An 18,834-nucleotide genomic window follows, 5' to 3' on the forward strand; every position below is an offset into this window, starting at 1 on the left:
AAATTACGTCTCAAGTTAAATATGTTTGCATCAATGAACAGAACTTTAACAACTGATCGTGACTGATCTACGCGTAAATCAGCAGCAAAGCCGTAATACCGAAAACTTCTATTATACTTCCTGCACTAGCTACTGAGCCGGCCGAAGTGGCCGTGCGGTTAAAGGCGCTGCAGTCTGGAACCGCAAGACCGCTACGGTCGCAGGTTCGAATCCTGCCTCGGGCATGGATGTTTGTGATGTCCTTAGGTTAGTTAGGTTTAACTAGTTCTAAGTTCTAGGGGACTAATGACCTCAGCAGTTGAGTCCCATAGTGCTCAGAGCCATTTGAACCATTTGAACTAGCTACTGAATATCCCCAGGACAAGAAAAGAAAAAGTGGCGCCACAGTAAATTGAACTAAAGCGCGAAGAACACGACACAAAAGAAAGGAAACCGTAATAAATTTCGTATTACCAGGTGGACTTTAATAACTTCTGCTTCGTGTCTTGAGAACGCAACAAAAAAGTAAAAAAAGGTTATGGCCTCAAAATCTTCTCCGCCTAAGTAACAAGATCTGTTAATCTTTAATAGTTTTCTGCAAATTCTTCTATATTTGTTTAGCCATAAACTTCCAATATACAATTTGAGGGATTTCAGTGATAACCAATTCATTATCATTTTGAATGGGAAACCATATCCAGTGACGAACGGTCCATTGTTATAAAAACACACGTGAAATAGTATTCACACTGCAGAGTGTCCTGGGTAAGGTGTTTATTTCGTTTGCACCAATAAACGTAATGAAAATAACCAATGTCAAGCGGTACACGAAACATACGGTATTGACATAGCCATTCTGTACACCCAGGGTCTTTATTCACAGTGATGGTTCGTGTTGTTTTCGTTTACAACAGCGATAACATGGGGAAACCATGAGGGAGATAATTCAGATCGGCCAGTGAGGGATTTGCATACAACCAGCTGTGTTTGAAGCGTGATACGTCTTCGTCATCTCGCTCTATCAAAATACTCAAATGGCTTGTCTAGGAATAAAAATCACTGCATTACACAGGGCGAGAAAGACGAAAGATACTTCATGTAAAATAAAGACAAAAAGTTAGAGTAGAGCTATATATCGAACTGCTACACATCGTAAGTGTGTGTCCACATTCTCACGCACACCTGGAGTGAGGCTGACATACAAATTCTGGGTATGTTGAAAACTGTTGCCCAATTGCCAGTATCATCATTTTAATGCAAAATAACGCTTACACTCGTTTTCAAGCTGATTAACGAGCTGGAATTTCTGTAGATACAAATTTCAGTCGTCACTCTTAGATAAACAGGAACACGTATATTGTATTACCTTTATCTTCACTGGCCAGCTGTCACAGTCCTTGGGATAGACAGTAAAAATCAAGTGTTTAGTTTACAGAAGAGATATCTCCAAAGACTGAATCATCGTGAATTGCAGAGAACTTCCTAAGATAACTAAAGCATGCACGGACCCGGCTCTTCTCATTACCTTCCGGATGACATGACATCGTAGATGAAATCGAGGAAGTTAGAGACCTGGCAGAATATAGAGGGGTACGGGTAGGCGGTGCAGGGGTTGAGGTTCCACGAGGCGATGCCGATGACGACCGCGTCCTGCACCAGCGGGCCCCCGGGGTCGCGCTGCAAGCACACAGAAAGGTCTTTGTATCGCTACCGCCAAGGTCTGACACGGACACTACTTACACGTTCTAGAAGGTTAAAGTCAGAAAACTTAGGAGGAATAGTGTAAAGCCCCTAAACCTGTGGAGCTAAAAACTTATTGAATTGATTGGCGACTCCATGGCGTGTTGTGTGCACCAAGACCAAATAGTGGATAGAATTGGAAGGAAAATCAGCATTGGCCATATTTTGTTGTTTTATTGTCAGCAAAATCGATTTTCGGTCACTTAGTGACCATCCTCAGTGCTGTAATATACAATTAAAATTGGTAGGCAGTGGTATCAAGCTATAACCACAATCTTAGAGCGATCACATAAACAGTTTCATCTGATCGCTCTAAGCTTGTGGTTATAGCTTGATACCAGTGCCTACCAATTTTAATTGTATATTACAGCACTGAGGATGGTCACTAAGTGACTGAAAATCGATTTTGCTGACAATAAAACAACAAAATACGGCCAATGCTGATTTTCCTTCCAATTCTAACTTACTGAATTGTTGAATGCTGCATCTGAAACAAGCCTACAACAAAACTAGACAACAGACCAAGACTGCCAAAGGGTTATGCCCTTCAGGAGTCGGACTGTTCTATGTGTATTTTATCTGGCAATTTCCAGCCCTTTTGTCCCTTCTTTCTCATTCGTCCCTTTACACACACACACACACACACACACACACAGATGTATACATATCTCAACAGTTCTTGCAGACTTGCTATTTGCAAGTAATTCTTAGACCGCAATCTTGTATCTTCACTCACTAATGAAATTACTCTATTCCTATAGGTACGGAGAGTGCCTCGAAATCTCCAGCATTGGTCTCCTACGAGGTCATTTCTCGACCCCTCTCTCCTTCCTCCCAGCACCGCAACTCCCATTCACAAACCTTTCCTTATGCCTTTCCACTCATATTTTTTCCACCGTGTACAAACTATAGGGATTGATCGAGGATACGGAACAAAAAAGATCTAATGAACTTATGTCCGGAAATGCGTGGTTTACATTTTAAAAAATGGCTCTGAGCACTATGGGACTCAACTGCTGTGGTCATCAGCCCCCTAGAACTTAGAACTAATTAAACCTAACTAACATAAGGACATCACACACATCCACGCCCGAGGCAGGATTCGAACCTGCGACCGTAGCAGCAGCGCGGCTCCGGACTGGAGCGCCTGGAACCGCACGACCACCGCGGCCGGCGGTTTACATTTTCGAGACCATTTATTCAATCATACATTGTTATAGAGACTGCTGTCTAATACGCACTGTACCATGCAGCCACAGTTACAGTATGTGTTGAAAATGGTTTCCACGTGACTCAACGAATGCATTTTCTGTCTCACACGTTCACATCCGCCAGGCTGCATCCGAACAGCGTCAAAGGCAGCATGAATACGCTACTCCAGTGTCTCCACATCTGGAATGGGCTCTGGATTCACGATACTTTTGAACTTTTGAGATGGCCCCATAATCAGAAATCGTACGGGTTGAGACCCTGTGAACGAGGAGGCCCCTCGTCCGATCCATCGACCGGGAAGACGCGGTTGAGATGCGTCCGGACGTTAACGGCGAAGTGGGTTGGAGTACCATCATGTAGCAGCCACGTAACCATTCGAATCGTCAATGGCACTTCTGCCTGCAGGGAAGCCAAAGTCGCCCGTAAGAAATGCCGACAGTCCCAGCCTTTTAAGGCGATGTGGAAGGAAAACTGGTCCCAAAATACGGTTACCATTTATCCCGACCCACACATTCGAGCTGCACCAATTGTGATGATTCGCTGTCACTGTACCGTGGGGATTCTGCTTGCTATGCTACAGATGACTGTCATGAAAGTTGAAGATACCACTCCGCGTAAGGGTGACCTCACCTCTGAATACGATGGACGACACAAATCGTAGAATCGTGGTTGCCTGGAGAAGAAACCAGTGACAAAACTGGTCCCGATGAGGAAAGTCTGTCGCTAATAAGCCCTGCACACGCTGTAAGTGATAAGGGCAGTTACAATTGTCATGGAGAATGTTCCACATAGTCGTCTGGCTTACCCTCCACTGGCTGGCCAACTGCCTGGTACTGACACGGCAGTCGCCTTCCACAGTGTTAATCACATTATTCTCCAAGTCTGGTGTTCGAACGTTTCGGGTACATCCTTCAATATTTCCTGCTTCCTGAAACGTCCCTGTCTCAGACACACAGCGAAACACTGTTGCAAACATTGAATGCTGTGGTTCTTGTCGGCGGAGATAGGTCTCCTAATACAACCTTGCTGCCCGCAGCCCGTTGTCCTTTGCCTTTCCGTAAGTAAACAAACCGTCGGCAAGCCTCGATTCGAATACGGAACCATTGTGTACAACGCTGTATCACATTCACTACAAGGCGAGTCAGCAAAAGAAGTGAATCGGTCACAACATTGTCAATGATTATAGCAGGAGAGGGCGCTACGGCAGGACGTATGTGGAACAGTACCATCCTCTAAGAGAAAGCTATGCATACTGTAACTGTGGCTGCATCGTACAGCGCATATTGGACCGCAGTCTCTGTAACAAAGTATGACTGAACAAGTGGTCTTTAGCATGGAAACTATAAGTTCATTATACCTTTTTTGTTCCGTATCCTCTCATCGATCAATCCCTAGCGTTTGCACACGGTGGGAAAAAATCACGCTGTATAACTATTCCGCACACTACCCGTTTGCAGTGTCATTAACATTCCTCTGCCAAATATTAATTTCAGGTCCAAAATCAAAATAGACTTACTATCAAACCAAGCAGAGTCCTTTTATGCTTGTAAAGTTCCTGTATTAGACGTCAATGTACTGCCGTTCGTCACCCTGAAAATCTTCGAGTAGCGATCCATAATCTCCATTTCCCCCAAATTAGGTAATGGCCTGTAACTCACTGACCACTCTGTCCTCTTTCTCCTGACCTATAGTCCGTTACTTAACTATTACTGGCACAAGTCAGTAGAATGGCTTCCACTGCAGCTACCACATAGAAGAGACAGTCATAGTGTGTAAAGCACTTCCATCTTCTTCTCCAGTACAATAATACAAGTGCTTCAACAACAGAGAACCACCACCGCCACCACTACTATTCCTACCACCAAACGGCAACACTATCCTCAATCTTGTATCCTTCACATATAAACTCCTACCATTCTCTATAGCCAGCGGCCACTGGTTTAATCAAAATAATCGTTGCCAACTTAAATTTCATTTTATCACATAATTGTGAACGATACATTAACTCCTACAGCCCAAACAAATTGGGAAGTCGACTACAAGTACAGTACTTAAACTCATATGTGTCTGCCGTGCTCTAAGTAAGTTTAATCACGGCTGAAGTAGATAAACGCATATTGTCCATACAAAAAGAAAGAACTCACGGAAATGGTGGGATAATAATAATTAAGTTAAAATCAGAGGGATGCGTAGTGAAAGTGAAGGACACGATGGAATTCAAGGGAAGTAACTAGATGAAGTGTCAGCCAAAGAAGCTATTATTCTAAATCAGGTGGCTCAGTGTGCTGTGGTATAATATATCCTCAATATTGAAGTACAGATTCATGTGGGCGTGTGAAGAAGAATGGCTGGAAGTGACGGACATTACATTATCATTGATAAAACATAACATACGACAATAAGGACTAGTAAACGAAACGATCGTCACGGTGAGACTGAAGTTTGCGGACATCTAACAGTTGTAGGAATCTACGCACCAGAGGAAGGAAAGAAGGAAGAAACAGATTTGTCCTCGAAGAATTACAGAAACACATGAATAAAGTAAACATCACTGACCATGTCATCTTGGCAGGTGACCTAAATGAAAAAAGTGGTTCAAATGGCTCTGAGCACTATGGGACTTTACATCTGTGGTCATCAGTCCCCGAGAACTTAGAACTACTTAAACCTAACTAACCTAAGGACATCACACACATCCATGCCCGAGGCAGGATTCGAACCTGCGACCGTAGCGGTCACGCGGTTCCAGACTGAAGCGCCTATAACCGCACGGCCACACCGGCCGGCTGACCTAAATGAAAGGACAGGTAAAGAACGGTTGATGAGCCACAATGAAGAAGATACTCTTAATAACAACAGTATAAAATTGACTGTGTCTGACGCCTTTAATGAAGCCAAAGTAACTAAAAATTTTTTTAGAAAGAAAGTTAGATAAAGAAATGATCTGCACGAGGCTACAGATTTCTTTCTGACTGTATAATTATAAATAAAAAATTAGTTTCAGGAGTGGAAGATGCACACCTACATACGGTGACAAATGTGAGTGCACATCACTGTCTTATTAAATCAAAGATTCAGCTGTGGGAAAGATGGAAGAATCCGAATATGAGAAAAATTAAGTGAAATAAATCCAAACAAAGCTTTTAAGGCGCATCTGCTCCAAGAAGAGAGTTTAAGGAGTCTATACCGCTGCAGGTTAACTATTCCATCAAATGCCATCAAATAAAGGACTAATTGAAGAATTTAAAAACATTAAAAATATCACTATAGAAGTACTAGGTGAAAAAACCAAAAAGAACAGAAGAAGGGGGACTGAAAATTTGGGATGAAGAGTTAGAAGAAGGCGTAGAAAGTAAAAATGAAGCCCATAGGTAGTAGAATGAAATTTTGACTCTGCAGTGGAGTATGCGCTGAGGAGAATCTTCCTGGCAGATTAAAACTGTGCGCCGGACCGAGACTCTATCTCGGTTTCCTTCGCCTGCCAGAAAGTTTCACACCAGCACACACTCCGCTGCAGAGTGAAAATTTCATTCTGGAAACATCCCCCAAGCTATAGCTAAGTCATGTCTCCGCAATATCATTTCTTCCAGGAGTGCTAGTCTTGCAAGTTTCGCAGAAATTCCGTGAAATTTGGAAGGCAGCAGAGGTACTGGCGAAAGCACAGCTGTGAGGAGGGGTACAGAGTCATGCTTAGGTAGCTTAGTCGAAAGAGTACATCCTCGCGAAAAGCAAAGGCCCCGAGTTCGAGTCCCGATCCGGCACACAGTTTTGATCTGCCAGAAAATTTCATACAGAGAGTTTTTGCAGAAACAGACTGAAGAAGCTAAATAAAAAATATAATAAAACCAGAAAGGAAACGCCACAAAATAGTAAGGTCGGCACAGAGATCATCAGGGATACGTTCATAAGCAGAGCCGAACATGACATGCACGATAGACAGGATATTGTATATAAATTGCTAGAAAGAACACACATAGATACTGCAAGTATCAATATCCTTCTTGGATAAATCACTATAAGAAATTATGGTATGAACCGGACGCAGAAGTGCCAATTGAATAAATGTAGTGAAAGGGACAGATCTAATAAATCTGACAAATTACGAGTAAAACAGGGGTTACAGGAAACAAAAAACACAAAAACTGTCCTTTAATATATCCTCTCTGTTGAGGTAGAGGCTCATACAGTGGAGTGAAGAAGAGTCGCCGGAAGTGATGGACAACACATTATGTTTAGTAAAACATAAGGTGATCTTTTCTAGTAGACCTAAGGATGATCACAGTGAGACTGAACTTTGATAGAAGCCATCAACAGTTACAGGAACCTACACAACGCGAGAAGGACAAAAGGATGAAACAGAAATGCACTACGAAGAATTACAGAACCATCTGGATAAAATGAGCAACAATTAACTTAGAACTGTTGATATATGGCTAACTTTCTAGAATTCGGGATGCTCCATCTCCACAACATGTGTCGGCGTACGGATGAAATACCAGAGAATGGACATGCACTAAAGTTATTTCGGTTTTTAAAAAAGGGGAGAGTGAGAAGTAACGTAACTAATTACAGGGAATTAGTCTTCAGAAAGCTCCTTACAAAATCTACAGCAAAATAATTAATGAAAGGATTCGAAACATTTCTGATTCGAATGTATTAGAACAACAAGCAGGCTTCCATGAAAGAAGATCCTGTGTCGACGATGTTTTCACTCTGAAACAAATTATACAAAAAAGTCTAGAATCCAATTTGGAATCATACCTAGCATTTGTCGACTATGAAGAAGCATTCATCGCATCCGCAGAAAAAGACTCTGGTTAATAATGGAGGAAAGAGGTTTCACCCGGAGCCTGATACAAGCGCGCCAAGTTGTCTATAAAAACACTGAAATCAGAATGAATCCTGGCGAAGAGGTGATACCAAAAATATAGATAAATTAGGTAGTAAGGCAAAACTGTTCAACATCTACATCGACGACCTTGTCAGGTTATGGATGAAGGACAGAATACCTCAAGGTATAAAAAGTGGGATAGGTGAACTTCTAAATACATGCTTTTTGTCGACAACCAGATAATTTTATAGGAAAGTGAAGACAAATTATAAATATCGGTACGTAGATTAAACAACATAAGTCCAAATTTCAATCTGAAGATATCGACAACAAAAATAAAAAGTATGTCTTTTTGTAAAATAGCCCATTAAGGCTAATATAATCATCAGCAACACAACAAGAGAAAATCAGCATCTATCAATACATATGTGGCACGACAGGAAGAACATCAAGGGTAAAACGAGCAGAGAAACCCAACGGAAATTTTATAAAGTAATGGTACTATCTGTAGTTTTATACGGAGCAGAAACTTGTACATTAAGAGCAAAAGACCTAAGACAACCTGAAATATCAGAGATGAAGTTCCTTCCTACATCAGTGAAAGACTGCAGAAAGAGAATGTAAAACAAGAAAAGAAGAAATAAGAGAAGAACTGGAATGCAGCCATTAATCCCTTTACAAGCAGCGGAATTCAATCGTTTTGGAAGAAGGAGTGTGGGAAGGCCGGGGAAGAGATGGTGAGGCTGGAACAGGCTGTAAATCGTAATTCAGGATTGGCAGAAGAAGAAGAAGAAGTAGCAGAAAACCAACTACACGGCCGAGGAGTTCCTTCCGTCCATTGAGGTACCACAAATTCCTCCTCACTTGCCTTGAGGTAGGGAACAATCTAATGAAGCATCACTTTCTTCTCTGGAGGGAGGACCCTCCACCATGTAGTGTTTTTAACTGAATGTGTTTTATTTCTATTTAAGAGGACAGGATGTACAAGGGAACTGTCCAATCCGACATGTCGAAACCACCCTGAAAATATTTTGTGCAGGAAGAATACACCGAGAGGAACGCAGTGTGAAAATTTTAGTTCCTAAGACACCCTGCAAGACTTTTTTTAATCTTGAAATTTGCAAATTCGTAGCTCGCCAGGTGGCTGAAGAAATGTATACCCTGCAGTAGCTTAGCAGACAGCACATGCGCAACATGGCGGGCACAAATCACTGGTTGTCAGCACATCGGTAAACAGATGACACGGGCCAGCGCGATCGTAATTTGTAAAGCGAGTTTCAGTTTCCGTTGATAGTTTTGGTTGGTTCAAATGGCTCTGAGCACTATGGGACTTAACTTCTGAGGTCATCAGTCCCCTAGAACTTAGAACTACTTAAACCTAACTAACCTAAGGACATCACACACATCCATGCCCGAGGCAGGATTCGAACCTGCGACCGTAGCGATCGCGCGGTTCCAGACTGTAGCGCCTAGAACCGCTCGGCCACTCTGGCCGGCGTTGATAGTTTTCCTGAAACAGTTGTTACTATTCGCTCGAATTTGCTACTCATTGAAAACGGTATCGCTAAGTTTTAACAAGGAGATGAACCTCTATTAACTTTCTTTGTGATTTTTTGGTACGTGTTGCTAACATCATCTGCCTCTGTGCAGGTTACAGAGTTTCACAGCAACGTGGAATCCAATTGAAGAGCGCAAGTGGAAAACATTGTAAGTGTCAAATCTCGCATTTGTCAGGTGAATTAAAAGACAGTATATCTCTTTTTGTACATAATTTATTGAATCCAAAAAACTGAGAGGGTAGTCTGATACCAGACGATTATACTGCTCATTTCATCTCTGCAAAAAATAACGAGACAAATCAGAAAATAAACAAGTACCATATCAGCAAACTTTCAGGCTCTAAGTGTCAGTAAGGATGATTTTGTTCCAATTGTCATTAATATAGAGGCACTAGAAGAATGCTGAAGATAAGGTGGGTAGATCACGTAACTAATGAGGAGGTATTGAGTAGGATTGGGGAGAAGAGGAGTTTGTGGCACAACTTGACTAGAAGAAGGGATCGGTTGGTAGGACATGTTTTGAGGCATCGAGGGATCACAAATTTAGCATTGGAGGGCACCGTGGAGGGTAAAAATCGTAGAGGGAGACCAAAAAATTAATACACTAAGCAGATTCAGAAGGATGTAGGTTGCAGTAGGTACTGGGAGATGAAGAAGCTTGCACAGGATAGAGTAGCGTGGAGAGCTGCATCAAACCAGTCTCAGGACTGAAGACTACAACATCAACAACGTTTCGCCGGCCGGTGTGGCCGTGCGGTTCTAGGCGCTTCAGTCTGGAACCGCGTGACCGCTACGGTCGCAGGTTCGAATCCTACCTCGGGCATGGATGTGTGTGATGTCTTTAGGTTAGTTAGGTTTAAGTAGTTCTAAGTTCTTGGGGACTGATGACCACAGATGTTAAGGCCCATAGTGCTCAGAGCCATTGGACCCAAGCCACTACGTGTCATTTGTGATAATACAAATACATATATACAGCGGTAATATTGTAACTCATTCCTTTTACAACAGAATAACAACGTTAAATTCATGAAAAAACATTCCACAGTTTCTTATACAACTCCGAACTCGGGATCAGATGTTGCGAAGTTTTCTGTAAAACTACCTGTGCTGTTTTTCTATTTTGTAACTGATGGGTGGTCTTTCAGATCAAGTACGGCAGTGTATCCGCCATGGGCTTTTCTCTCCTGAATACATTGACTTCTTTTTCGTTTTTCTGTTCCAGGATATGAATTTTTAATAGCTACGAGTATTTGAGATGGATAAGTATGAGGCACATTGCCCATACTGCATTCTGAGATCTTACTTGCCTACACTGACAACAGCATCTTTAAAATCAAAGGAGTCAGTTGTATGCATTGATGCGTTGGAATTACGCAGAATAGGTTCATAGCTTTAGGTTGCGGAACTCCTGAGGGAAGCGCTGTTTGGCACAAAGACCACACACCTTCTAGTAATGAATGTCTGAAACATTTTTCTACGATCTGACACTTGGATCAGGTTTCGGTACATGCAACAGAGTACCGAGAACACAATAGCGTTTGTGAAAAACGAGGCACTTAGAGCGTTTTCCATGTCCAGTCTTCAAATAACGTTTTCAACCGTCCAAAAGTGAATTATGAAGAATGTGGTATGCAATCTAACTCATCTACATCTCTTGAAGACTTACGTATGTCTTACTTTGCTGGACATCCATTCCAATGATGTCGACATTTCATTAGAAATTATGCAACTGTCATAAGAAACAGGAAATAACTCGGAAGATTCTGTGGACTGTGGTTCGAACCATGATTGTTGCGCTAATTAAAGTCCAGAGAACAAACAGAGTTCCTTCCAAGCCCAAAGAAAACACGTCCAGTAGTAGCTTTCAAAAATGGTTCAAATGGCTCTGAGCACTATGGGACTTAACAGGTGTGGTCATCAGTCCCCTAGAACTTAGAACTACTTAAACCTAACTAACCTAAGGACATCACACACATCCATGCCCGAGGCAGGATTCGAACCTGCGACCGTAGCAGTCGCGCGGTTCCGGACTGCGTGCCTAGAACCGCGAGACCACAGCGGCCGGCTAGTAGCTTTCAATTAGAAAGGAAAGGTTGTGAATTTTTTTGGTTAAACGAAGGAGGGAGAAAACACTTAAACAGTGTGCAAAGCCGGTTTCGTCTCGTAAAATCTAAACATAACTAGTATAAATGGAAGAAAGATTTACACGAAATACGAAATATACGCCAAAGTGAAACTCCACTGTTATCAGCGGTTCTTCATGCTGCAAAATGAATAACTTTAATATTTTAAGGAACTTGCAGTGCGCCTTAGCAGCTAAAACTTTGACAGTGCATTGCCTTCAGTGCATTCTTCCTGTGTGAGAAACTTCGGGCTAGTTTTCGACATGTCGGATTACACCATTCCATTCTTAGTTCACTATCTGACCTGCCCTCTATTCTAGCTGACAATGTGATTCAACTTTAGCGATTTTATGAGATGTCTGCCTTTTTCCTTAAATTATGAGGGAGAATTTTTTAGTGTGTTATCAGGGTGCCTGGTTCCTCGCGATTTTTTAGAGTGATCAGCAGTTCACACTACCTTGAGTTAATTTTTTTGTTCTATGGTTCACTTATGATTTTGACAACGCATTATAAGGCAGAAAAGGTCAAAAGTTCTACATTTGCCATTATGTGGTACTTCATGAAAGGTGAATGTGAGTGAAAATAAGAGAGAATGATTTTAAGCGAAATTATATTTTAGGCATTTTCAGTTTTAACTATTTTAACGACGTTTTTGTGAGCATTTCAACAAGGGTGCTAATATCCTCGGTGTTGAGTGCTAAAAACACACACACACAGGCACACGCACACACACACACACACACACACACACACACACACACACACACGCAAACACACACACACACCCCAAAAACTTGCAAAACTTGCACCGCATATATTGCGAAAACGTAAAGTACTATCGATGTGCGTTTTTCGCAGTATGGACTGGTAGTTAGGGGCACGCATTGTTAGTCACTAAACAGATTGTACTAATACTTAGAAAGTGTATTTTTGTGTAAACATACACTTATTAAACGGAACAATGCCCATTGACATTAACAAACCAAAAGTAGGGTAAATCAGAATGCCAGTGATGTTTGTTGCAGAATGTTATTGCGAATCGTTTATGAGATATCGTACTTTGAAAAGTTTTCACACCGACACTTGTTTGTGCCATTCAACCTGCGTGGTTGCTAGGCACGATGTTGTCGTGTTTGCTCACAGTATGCTTGTGTGTTCCTTGTGCGCATTGCAGCTTGCTAGTCAGTTAGTGTGTGGGTGTGCAAGCAGTAGGTCTTGAGTGGGCAATGGGATTTACCTACGCAGAAAAAGCCGATATGCTCATGGTGCGTGGAGAGTGTAAAAAGGATGCAGTCCGTTTTTATACGGTGTATGCCGCGAGATATCCTAACAGACGTTAAACATCTGTCAATTATCGGTCTCTTCAACCAGTTATGTGAAAGTTGTAGTGTAACACGTGGACAAAGTAACAAAACGAAACAATAGAAGACGAGGAATATAATGTTCTTGCTGCTGTTACAGTTGATCCGCTCGTTAGCTCCCTCGCAATTGCACGAGGAAGTAGCACGATCAGGGAAGCGTCCTAACACATACACCATCGAAATAGACTCCACCCGTACACATTCTCTCTATAAAGAGCTGTATGGAAACGATTTTAAGAACCGTATTAACTTCTGTACATGGGCATTAAGACACGATACTCCAGATGTTTCATGTATCTTGTTTAATGATGAATCCACGTTTACCAATCATGGCCAGGTAAACCGCCGAAACATGCTCTATTGGTCTGTTCTACAATCTCCGTTGGCTCTGTCAGGTGGCACTTCATCGACCATGGAGTGTAAATACGTTGTGCGAGATAGTGAACCATCAGCTCATAGGCCCGATTTGCATAGACGGAATACCGAACACACCAGTATCGCAGCCTCTTAATAGACTATCTTCCACGGATGCTAGAAGACGTTCTTCTGCGGATTAGGAGGAAGTTGTAGCACCAACATCATGGCTTTCCAGCCCATAGTGCACGAAGTACTACAGCATGTCTTCACGAACTGTTTCCAGAACGTTGTATTGGACGCAGAGGACCTGTACCCTGGCCGACCTGCTTCCTGGATTTGACGTCTGTGGAATTTTTTCTGTGGGAAAAGCTACACCAGATGATATTCAACGACGTATTACTGCGGTCTGCTGGGACATCTCCGCTGAATTGCTAGCACGTGTGCAGCAGTCGTTCCACTAGACTAGAAGCGTGTATTTCCGCTGGTGTGGTCACTTTGAACACAATGTGTGATAGTCAATTGTCTCGTTACTTGTCTGAATCCACTAACCAATGTACGCAGTTGTGTCGTTTAATAGTGTGTGCTACCAAAGGTATTGTATAAGAGTCAGTGTTGGAACTTTTCAAAATACGATATCTCGTAAACGAGTCGCACTGGAATTCTGCAGCAAACACCACTGGAATTCTAATTTACCCTCATTTTAGTTTGTTATTGTCAATAGGCATTGTTCCATTTAAAAGAGTATCTGTTTTCAGAAATAACATTCTTTCTAACTATTATTACAATCTGTTGACTGACTGAAAATCTGAGCTCCTGTCTGTCAATCCATTCTTTGAAAACCGCACGTCAATAGCGCTTTCCATTTACACAATATTTGCGGTGCAAGTTTTAGATGATTCACCCTGTGTATCAGAAATCAACAAGTCACTCTACCTTGAGTTAATTTGTTATTCTTGGTCCTATGGTTTAGTTAGGATTTAGATAACACATTTTAACACTGAAAACGTCAAAAGTCATAATATGGGATGACAGGGAAGGAGAAAAAAAATGGTTCAAATGGCTCTGAGCACGATGGGACTTAACATCTATGGTCATCAGTCCCCTAGAACTTAGAACTACTTAAACCTAACTAACCTAAGGACAGCACACAACACCCAGCCATCACGAGGCAGAGAAAATCCCTGACCCCGCCGGGAATCGAACCCGGGAACCCGGGCGTGGGAAGCGAGAACGCTACCGCACGACCACGAGATGCAGGGAAGGAGAATGTGAGTGAAAATGGGAGACAGTGATTTTAAACGAAATATAATTTAGGTAGTTTGGAGAACTCTTACAAGCAAACCTTACACCGTACCATTGTCACAGGACTTTCGAATTGAATTGATGTTGGGGACAAAAATTTTGTTGTGCACATTTGAATGCTAAATCCTCGGATGTACCTGGTCTACGCGCTGATTACTGACCGTGCATATGGATTTGTCAGGCAGGGCGTCGGTGCAGAGGTGGTTGACGCCGGGCACGTTGCTGGCCAGCGGGATGCACTCCTGCAGGGAGATGACGGGCACCACGGCCCACTGCAGGCGTGAGGGCCACGTCGGCTGGCTGGTGTTGCTCGTGCTGCCCCAGCCCATCATCGTCGCGTTAGAGCCAGCTGCGGACACGGCAAGGTGCTCGGTTAAACACACGCAGCAACCGGCGAGCGATGCTGATAGCCTCCGACGGGAACTAGGAAAGCTCGGCGTTACAGTCAGCGCGAATGGATACAGTAAAGACTACAAGCGATCTGTGGGATGCACCGAACACAAAGCAGATAAAGAAAAAGGACACAGCTCCCTGTCGCTCGCGTACTTTGCATGAGAGGTGTCAGCGACCGCATAGGTGAGGTGCTCAGATAGCGACGACTGGCGTCGTGGGGGGCGAAAATGATGTTGGCTTTCAGTGCACGGAAGAGTCACGCACTCGCCATGGCAAGACTCTTAGTCCACGAGGCACTTAGGCAGACAGACATCCTGCGTAGAGCCGTGCAATCGAGAAGAAGAGTCAAGCACGTGGGTGTCATTCTTGTCACGTGTCCAACATGGTGCCAACATGTCAATGGACTGAGAGGAAAGCGGTGAGGCGGGTGCATCCTTTTTACCCGATACTATACCCTTCTTCGACACTCCCATAGGTTCTTGGAACTGTCCGTACAAGACGCTATTGCACCCGGTTTTGGACTAAGCAGTTCTTGCATGGGTAAAGTGGCCGGTACAAGTATCTACGGCCTAAAGAAGGTGCAATGTGGAGCCCCCAAACTCCCTTAGTATCTTACTTCGTAATTTCCCGACGGTTCAAATCCATTAGGTGGCAGGAATACCTGATCTCTGAGAGACATTTAGGCGACGGCCGGTGACTTAAACGAGCAATGTAGAACGTCACAAAACCGAGACATTAGCAACATGGGCATCAGGCTGAAACCTGCTCCTAAGATGGTCGAAACGTCGGTTTTACTTTGTAGCTATTTCATCTACTAAACGACAAGGCCTAATACAAAAAAATAGATTCTCCCCAAGTCCCACAAACTTCCGTGCATTCGACATGGGTTGAGTAGATCGTAAGTACTATGTAGTGGAAGTGCCGAAACCAGCTATGCACGTTCGTGAGTGAATAAATGAGTCGCAAACTGGAATAGAGACATCAGGACCACCTGTTCTAGCCTGATATTTATCTTCCTTTTCAACATACTCCCCCTGTAAACTTATACACGTATCCCATCGTTCGACAAGGCGCTAACCAGGAAGGTCAGGATGCTCCTTGTTTATGCTCCTTGTTTGTGACTCTTTTTGTTCTTTGATAGATTCGTGTATACAGTTAAATACATTTTTCTATTGTTATATTGTTCTTTGCTAGACTCGTGTATCCAGTTAAATACAAATTTCTACTAAATACAGTTCTAACCCTAGAGGGGAAGAATTTCGGATGTTCCCTGTGGACAGTCTCTCGGCTCACAAAAATCGCTTTGTTCTAGTCGGGTTCGCATTCACAGCACACCAGCCTTCTTAGTCTGGCTACAGATAATTAATTATTGGCCGCGGAATACTGCGTATTCGATACGCCCCGCGCGACATATCCTGCAACCTTCTAGATAAACGATGTGCAGAATTCTGGCGTTTGCGACTTATTTGCTGACTCACCCTCGTAACTCTCTAACGGACTCATTGGGAGAGCGTGTTTGCGAATTACAATATTTATTATCCTAATAGAATGATTTCTGAACAAATGTTGTCATAATTACAACTAAACATTTCGATTACTCCTTCCCTTATCAAGAATTTTTGATGTCGCGTGTTAATGAAAGTATAAAGTAGTTTATTTGTAATCTAGTAAACACCATGCAAAGTGGATTCTTAGGAACGCCTGGTTTCGAAGGCTCTCCAAAACTGCCATGCTTTCCTTTAGCTGGTCAGTTGCTGTTCTCCTCATCGCAACAGTTGCACAAAGTCACAGTGCTCATCCTTATCTAACACGACTCGACTTGTACCTAAAGGTTTCTAACTAGTGAGAGGTTTTGTACTAGCCTCCATCTCCTCCTGTACAGAGTTAATCTCTCCGTCATTGAACACTTACAGCAAGGGGTAGTATACTGAATTCGCCTTCAGAAGAGTGACTTTACAGATCTCTCTCACCAACCAACCTTAAATCGTTTACTGCAAAATGCCAGGATGATTCCTTTCAAAAGTCAACGGCCAACTCTCTTCCCCCAGTTCGAGCTTTCACTTCGTCTCTAATGTCCTCGTGGTCGACGAGACGTTAAACACTCATCGTCCTTCCTCCCTGTATACCCACTACAATCAACATCCTCAATAATTTGTCTCCTGTATTCCAGCTTTTGACTCAAACAATAATTTACCTATCTGCTACTTCGTATGAAACCAACACAGCTATTCACGAACGTCTTAACAGTCGTACCATTAACTTGTCTTTTTTTAAATACAGGTAGACTTCTTTCTGCCACTTGTTTGTTTCGTACTATGCGTATTAATTTCTAAGGCCTCTCTGCTGCACCGCACTTCTTCATCTCTGGTTTTCATGTCCACGCAGTTTTAAGCTCCAAATGCACAGTTTGGGAAGCACCTTCTTGAATTTCATTTGAAAGCAGTATAATTCTTAACATGATTGAATTCTTCGCCTGCAAAAGTCTGCTTCTATGACTACAAATGTGCATGTCACTCTTCCGAATTTTCACCTAAATTCGAATGTAAGAAATAAGCCAAACAATTTGTCCCCAAAATCTTTCAGTAGAATGAACACATTTATTCAACGTCAATTCCTTTTGTTGATATTTTGTCTTCTTTAAACAGCTAGAACAGTAATGTCGGCTATCAACGAGTTTTGCTTTCTGAAAACCGATAACAGTAGTAAAGTATAATTTCAATCCAATATCTGTATATTCAAAGCCAAATAAAAGTAATTATGATACATGTGCATTGTATTCTGTAAGTGGCGCACCTTCTTGTTATTTCCTCATTTTGATTTTTACTGGAGCATTTAATATGTTTTTCTAGACTTAATTATTACTGATACCCTGAAGGTCATATTTTAATGCATATTTTTTTTACTTGATTGGCCACATTGGACCACTTGAGTCATTCCATGTTCACTTTCTCTTTGAAGATTGGACTACTTGCTCCTTGCGCTCAGCCCAGTACTTCATCATTCGTTCCGAACGTAATTTTCTTAACTCGTCTGATATCTCTACCGGTCTTCTGCACGTCATTTCTGCTGAAAATTTATGATTCATTTCTCATCACTAGTTGTTTTAAAATCCTGTCGTCAGGCAGTTGTAAGACATGAAAGAAATATGAGATACTTTTCTTCTTGATTGTGCTGGTGATTGGGACAATCTCACAATAGACAGTCTCATTAGGGAGGATTCTCCAGAGTTCATCAATCTGGTATTTTTTTATTGATGCATGTTCTGGTAATTCTTCGTTCAGTCTTGAGGAGTTGATCGTTTCTTCTTTCATTTTTAATTTTGAACAGAGTTTCTCAAGCATAAGTTGCTTCCGGGAGAGTTACAGTTTTGTCATATTGGATCTTAGTGTCTATTGACAGACATTTCTAATGTACGCTGACCAGGTTAGAAACTGTGCTTTTTTCCTTTTTGTTGGTTCTGTTTATCCATGTTTCTTTCTCACCCAAGTTGTGAAAAATAATTTCTCCAAGATATTTAAATTGTGTAAATGTTAATTCTTGATCATTAATGAAGATTTTATCTATGCAAAGAGGTTTCATGGGTATGATTTCAGTTTTCTCAAAGGATATTTGTAATCCTATTTTTGAAGCAGTTTTCTGGTGACTTGTGATCTGAGCATGAACTTCTTCCATGTCAAGGGCTAAGATAGCTAAATCGTCAGCAAATCCAAGGCAGTTTGCTCTTATTGCTGGTTTTTCTCCAATTTTGATTTTACATGGACTTTCTTTTTGCCAGATTGTCGTGATGTAATCGAAGGCCACATTGAAAAGCAAAGGCGACAACCCATCACCTTGTCTGAGTCCTGTTTTTATTGTGAAAGCTTTTGACATTTCTCCTCCAAACTTGACCTTTGAATTTGTGTTAGTAAAAGTTAGCTGAATGAGTCTTACTAGTTTGGTATGGAGGTCATATGCTCTAAGGATTTTTAGAAGTGTGG

General features: G+C 42.1%; 1 protein-coding gene across 1 annotated transcript in view; it reads right to left on the reverse strand.

The window, feature by feature from the left end:
• Positions 1 to 1,258: 1,258 nt before the first annotated feature.
• LOC124596583 (trypsin-1-like) overlaps positions 1,259 to 18,834 on the reverse strand; it is an 81,953-nt gene continuing 64,377 nt past the window's right edge. Inside the window, exons 7-8 of the mRNA XM_047135775.1 lie at positions 14,626 to 14,813; positions 1,259 to 1,656 (exon numbers count right to left, since the gene is read on the reverse strand). Of these exons, the coding sequence (XP_046991731.1) occupies positions 1,501 to 1,656; positions 14,626 to 14,813 (344 nt within the window). The 3' untranslated portion in view covers positions 1,259 to 1,500. The remainder of the gene's footprint in view (positions 1,657 to 14,625; positions 14,814 to 18,834) is intronic.

This window comes from Schistocerca americana, chromosome 2 (genome assembly GCF_021461395.2).
Source record: "Schistocerca americana isolate TAMUIC-IGC-003095 chromosome 2, iqSchAmer2.1, whole genome shotgun sequence".
Lineage (NCBI taxonomy): Eukaryota > Metazoa > Arthropoda > Insecta > Orthoptera > Acrididae > Schistocerca > Schistocerca americana.